Below are 5,549 nucleotides of genomic sequence, written 5' to 3' on the forward strand. Positions count from 1 at the left end.
AATTTTAGATCCGCACAATAAAGTGTGGTCAGGGGCACTTCCTGGGATCCCTGAAAGGAGGGAGAGGAGGGGGTGGCTCAAGGAGGAGGACGGAGAACTTGTTTCTGGTGAAATGGGGAGGAGAGCTGCTTCCTCTGCCCTATTTTGGCTAGAAAGCCCATGGGATCTTTTTCGTTTTGATCGCATTCTCTTATGGGGGTCAGTATGGGGCCATGTGAAGGGCCCATGTGTTCTGTGGGACAGAGAAGCCACTCCCAGGTCTCCCCCAGCTTTCCTCTGGCACCCCCCACACCCCGCCCTTCCAGTAGGGGCAAAACTGGTCTCATCCGGGGACCATTATCCCTGGAATGAGCTGGTCTGAAGAGGTGAGCTGGCTGCAGGGTTTACACTAGAGAGTCGCCAAGGACAGGGGGGCGGGTCAGACCTTTCCCAGCTTGGCTTGGCCTCTCCACACCCACCTCCCTGTGAGCAGATGTCTTCCCTCCTCCCTTGGTGGTCGTTCCACGTGGAAAGGCTATCTGCCTGCTGCTGTGACCCCTCCCCCGATCGCCCTGGTCCGGGGACTTACCTTTCTCCCTGGGTTGACCTGGGTCCTGAGGTGCTTGGAAGCCACATACCTCATTGTCATGGTCGAGGGGAGTGGGTGGACAGAATTGTGCCCAGAGATGAAGAGAGGGGTCTGGGAGTCTGGAATAGTGTATTAGTAAGACTAAGGCTATTTACCTTCCCTGGGCATGTCCGCACGAGACCTGCTTTCTCTCATCAGCCCCTCCTGTGAGGTAGGCGCCATGATTCCCATTTCACAGATGAGGAAATAGAGCACAGAGAAGTTAATTATCTGCCCAGAGTTTCACAGGCTGGAGACTGGAGAGCTGGGTCTGCGCCACAATGAAGCCTGAAGGCACTAGCTGACCGCCCACCTCAAGATACTCAGGCCAACAGCAGAGGCCTCTGCCTGGACCCGAAACCCTGGCCTCTGACGTTTAAGACCCAGAGAGTTAAAGCCCGTTCCATGTGGCAGGCCGCCATGCCCAGTGCCTGAGCTGGACCACAGCCCGCTTCTGGGAACTGGGAAGGAGTCTGAACCCCACAAACACCACTGATAAAGAGCTGGAAGGGGAGGGAACCTGAGAGACATCTCCCACCTCTGGGGCAGGGGCAAGAAGGGAGTCGCAGCCTCCCTTGGAAGGTCTTTGCTCAGAGACCAACCTGTTTCACCAGCGCTCTGGGAAAGGCCACCAACTCATACTGGCCACCAACAGACCCTCTTTCCCCCTTGCCCCTAGGGGCCACCACACTCTGTTTACCCAGATTCTGTGGGGTTCCCTGGGGGCCATGCGGGGAGCTGCCTGAGACATGGATGGGGCCTTCCATGACCTACCCTGCTCTGGCCGGCCCTAGAAGTGTACACTAAATTGAACATGCTGTGCCTTCTTCTATGGCTTTGGGTCTGCAAGCTCTTTCCAAACCTCCCAGGGGACCCGCGGGACTGCCACAGGCCCCCCACACAGGGGGTGGGTGGGGACAAACACCTGATATCCAGCCACCCTGTAAGTTTACCAACTAAACCTGGGGACTGAGGTATAAACAAGGTACCCCCTGCTTCGGCGGCACTCTTCCCATGCTCCCTACAACTTGTTCAAGTCAGAGTTGGGCCAGGCGGGCGGACTGAAAGAGAAGACAAGAGGTCAAGGAGGGAGCGAAGAAGGGGCCGCGGAGGGCCTGGCCTGTCCTGGCTGGAGAGGCTGCCAGAGGTGCCTAGTGGCGCTTTTGTCCTGTAGAGGGAGCTCCAGCCCCAAATTTCCTGGCTCCCTCCCCCAGCCAGCCCACCAGGGGACAGGCGGGGAGCCTCAATCCAGGATACACAGGTACTACGGGCGGGAACACCCCTATTCCCCTCCACGGGAGCCCAGAAAGCTGTCCTTCCAGGGCACTTGGGAAAAACCCGCTGGGGTGCCAAGACGCACAGATACTACCAGGACTTGGGTCCCCATCTCTCCATTCGGGCTGGGCACAGTCACCAAGAAGAAACGATGGGCATCCCTAGGCTGCCGGCTCCTCCATACCCTCGCCCTACTCACCGCCACCCCACACCCTTGTATCTAGAAGGAAGAGTTTAGGGGCGCAATTAAGTTGGAAGGAGTTTGGACTGAGCAAACCTCAGTTGTGCCTATCTAAGAATGGGGTTGCTGGAGTGATGAGAACTTCCCACCCTAGTCCTTCAGCTTCCAGACCCTTCTCTGAGTCTTTCTGCTTTGTCATCAGAGTAGGCTCTACGGTGGACCGGCAGGGTGGGTCTAACCACTCAGGCTCCTTGGAGGGCACCGTGTCCGTTTTCCCGCTGTCTTCTCTGCCCTTTCCCATGGGCGCCCCTGGACTTCTGCAACTGCCTCACCTCCAAGGGCGAGCCCAGGCCCACCACTTCTCTGTCTCCTCCGTTACTGCTCTCCTTGGAAAAAATGGTCTTATTCTCCCTTTCCGCTGATCCCAGCAACTCTTCAAACATGGGGGGTGTGGGGAGTGGATAAAATAAAACAAAACAGAAACCAAATAGATCCATCATTGGTGGGGGGGCGGTCAGACAGGCAGCTTATAGTCAAAGTGGCAACAGCTCATTTATTTAGCCAAAAATAGATACTTTCTTGTACAATTTGGTTCACACATATGTACATTTTGCTGTATATACAAAAAAAGTCAGACACGCTTATTCTCACGGAAACTCCACCCCCCAAAATCAACCAAACCAAAAAATTTTTTTTTTTTTTTTTTTTTTTTTTTTTTTTTGTTTAGTTTTTTTTTTTTTTTTTTAAGGTATTCATAGACGGACATGCTTACAAGTCATAACTATACAGAGCAATTTTTTTTTTACAATTATTACAACGATTTAAAATTTTTTAAAAATAAGTACTAAGACGAGGAGAGAGCCGAGAGGACCAGAGCGGCATCCAGGTGGTTCTGGGGCCTGGAAGAAAGAAGCAATGGTAGTAGTAAGAGTTGCGAGGTACCGGCGCTGCCTAGGACCCGGAGACCCAACCCGGCGGCTGAGGCCAGAGGGAGGTCTGGGAGGTGTCTCAGTGTCAGCCGCGTTCCAGCTGCAGAAGTTGGGTCTCCGGTGTAACTATCAGAAGGGCAGCACGGCTTCAGACCCGAGGCCTCGGCTGGAAGACCCCTGAGGGGGCGTCCCAGAGCCGCCGCCCGCTCCAGGGACCTGCTGGCCAGGCCGGGCTCCGGCGCCCACCGCGCCATACCCTGGGCCGCGCCCGGGTGCCAGGACCGGGAAGGCCAAGCCGGCTGTGGGCCCGCGGGGACTACGGAGGGCTGTGGGGTTCGGTCACTTGTTAAAGCGCGTCCCGGCGGCGTTCCCCCGGGGGCAAAAGACGAGTGGGCCTCCGCGTTCGTTCCTCCCCCACTTGCCTGTCCCACCATTGCCCCTACCGCGGGGTCTCTTACCGCCTGGGCACGGGCTGGAAGGCTGTCTTGAGTAACTTTTTCTCCACTTCCAAGGCACTACAGCGATCTAAGGGAAGCGGGGAAGAAAAAGGAAGGCCTTTAGAACGCTCCATTCCAGCACTCAGGGCAGCTCGAGGCAGGCGCGGGGTGGTAAGCGTCCTGCGTCCCCGGGGTCGTGCCCATCTCCGTCTGCCCCCTGGCGACCCCCAGAACCCACCCCCTCCCTCCGCACCCAGTGCTCAGTAGTCACCTGTTCCGCCCTCGGGCTCCGCCGGCCTAGCGAAGGCAGCGGCGGCGGCGGCCGGGTGGCCCGAGGCTCCGGGAAGTCCCAGCAGGTGTGGAGGGGCCGAGCCGAGCAGGGAGAGTGGGTGCGGGCGGGGCCCCGGCGGCGGGCCTGGGAACGGCCGGTTGGTCCAAGCGGGGAACTTGCTCAGAGGCGCCGAGACGAGTCTGTGAGCCGCGGCGGCCGCGGCGGCTGGAGAGAGCTGCAGGGCTGGGGGCGCGACGGCGGCTCCAGGGGGAGAACCCCCGGCGCCCGGAGGCGAGGGGCGCGGGTTGTCCGGGCTTGTGGCCGTCTCGGCCAGGGACCAGATCTTGGGCTTCTGCAGGGCTGAGGCGGGCGCTGGCGCCGGAGCGCAGGGGTCCAGGCCCGCAGGCGGCGAGGGCGGAGACGGCGGGACCGCGGCCACCGGCGGTGGCGCTGGGGCCAGACTCAACACCGGCAGTGGACGCTCCTCCAGGCCCTCCGAGCTGTCGTCCGAGTCGCTATTCTTGGAGTCTGAAATGGGTCTCAGGCCGAGGTCGCCGTCCCTGTGCTCCGCCCCAGCCAAGGCGAGCTCAGGCCCCGTGGCCGCACCGTCTAAGTTCTCCAAATCGATCTCCTCGTCCTCGTCGTCGTCCGCCAGGCCCTCGCCCCCCGTGTCCTCCTCCTCCCCCACGAGCTCCTCCTCCTCCAGCTCCAGCTCGCGTTTGCTGTCTTCTTCATCCTCCTCCTCGTCTTCCTCCTCGCGCTCGCTCCCGTAGGCGTTGCCCTCCTCGTCGGTGCGGCTGCGGGGCGCCCAAGTCATCTTGTTCTCTTTCTTGAGGCGCCGGCGCGCGTTGGCGAACCAGGTGGACACCTGGGTGAGGGTCATCTTGGTGATGATGGCCAGCATGATCTTCTCGCCCTTGGTGGGGTAGGGGTTCTTGCGGTGCTCGTTGAGCCAGGCCTTGAGCGTGCTAGTGCTTTCCCGGGTGGCGTTCTTGGGACGGGACGGGTCCCCGAACTGGTACTGGCCATACGGGTAGAAGGCGGGGTGCGGGTGCGGAAACGCGGCGGCCGCGGCCGGATGCTGCACCCCCGGGCTGTCTTTCAGCTCGTACTGCGCGCCCTGTACGCACATGGGGAGGGAAGGGACACGCGCGGAGGTAGAGCGGGTGAGCCCTAGCCGTCGCTGCCTCCACCCTCCCGGCCTGGGCCGCGCTCATCTACTCCCGCGCGCTCACCTCTTCCCGCGCCCCAGCTCTCCAGCCCTCCTCCACCCCACCCCGGCTTCCTGGGCGCTTACCAGCTGCGGGAAGATGGGCAGCTCGGCGGCGTAGGGCAGAAAGGCACCGTAGCCTTGGGCGGCTGCGGCAGCCGCTGCCGCCGCGGCATAGGGCGCCCCGTACACGGAGGAGAGCACGTTGGACAGGGACCCGGAGGCGGCCAGCTCCGAGGCTCCGGCTCCTGGGCCGCTCCGGGCCCCAGCGTTGCCGCCGCCGCTGGCGGCCCCCGGGCGCTCGGGTGGGTAGAGCGGACGGATGTACTGGTATCCGAGCTGGGGGAAGGACATGATGGCCCGCGGGGCACGGACGGAGAGGGGGCCCGGCCCCCGGGGCCGCCCTGCTCAGCGCCGCCCGCGGGCTCCGGCGCGCATCGGGGGCTGGGCCGGGCTGGGGCCGCGCTGCCTCCCGCGCTGAGCGGCGCTCCGCGTTCGCCTATTGATCTGCTCCGCGGCGGCGGCGGCGGCGGCGGCGGCGGCGGCGGCGAGGAGCCAGGTCAGGTCCGAACAGATTGGCGGAGATTCCCGGGGCTCCGGGCTCTGATTGACATTTCTACGGGCCCGCAAGCCCCTCCT

At 61.8% G+C, this 5,549-nt stretch overlaps 1 protein-coding gene across 1 annotated transcript; it reads right to left on the reverse strand.

Moving 5' to 3' along the window:
* Positions 1 to 2,878: 2,878 nt before the first annotated feature.
* Positions 2,879 to 5,264, reverse strand: LOC111157408 (iroquois homeobox 3). Its single transcript, XM_022518790.1, has 4 exons — positions 4,998 to 5,264; positions 3,701 to 4,820; positions 3,451 to 3,517; positions 2,879 to 2,962 (listed from the first exon to the last, which is right to left on the reverse strand). The coding sequence occupies exons 1-4, from the start codon at positions 5,262 to 5,264 to the stop codon at positions 2,908 to 2,910; spliced, it is 1,509 nt and encodes a 502-aa protein (XP_022374498.1). The 3' UTR covers positions 2,879 to 2,907.
* Positions 5,265 to 5,549: the final 285 nt, after the last annotated feature.

The sequence above is a fragment of the Enhydra lutris genome, unplaced genomic scaffold (genome assembly GCF_002288905.1).
Source record: "Enhydra lutris kenyoni isolate GAN:26980312 unplaced genomic scaffold, ASM228890v2 scaffoldscaffold54, whole genome shotgun sequence".
In the NCBI taxonomy this organism is placed as follows: domain Eukaryota; kingdom Metazoa; phylum Chordata; class Mammalia; order Carnivora; family Mustelidae; genus Enhydra; species Enhydra lutris.

What these genes read in the sequence shown, in the direction of transcription:
- LOC111157408 (XM_022518790.1), bottom strand. Translation starts at nt 5,264, where the DNA reads ATGTCCTTCCCCCAGCTCGGATACCAGTACATCCGTCCGCTCTACCCA. An exon ending in GGAGCCCGAGGGCGGAACAG is followed by an intron (nt 3,518 to 3,700) that starts GTGACTACTGAG and finishes CGCTTCCCTTAG; the next exon opens with ATCGCTGTAGTGCCTTGGAA. An exon ending in TTCCAGCCCGTGCCCAGGCG is followed by an intron (nt 2,963 to 3,450) that starts GTAAGAGACCCC and finishes TCTTTCTTCCAG; the next exon opens with GCCCCAGAACCACCTGGATG.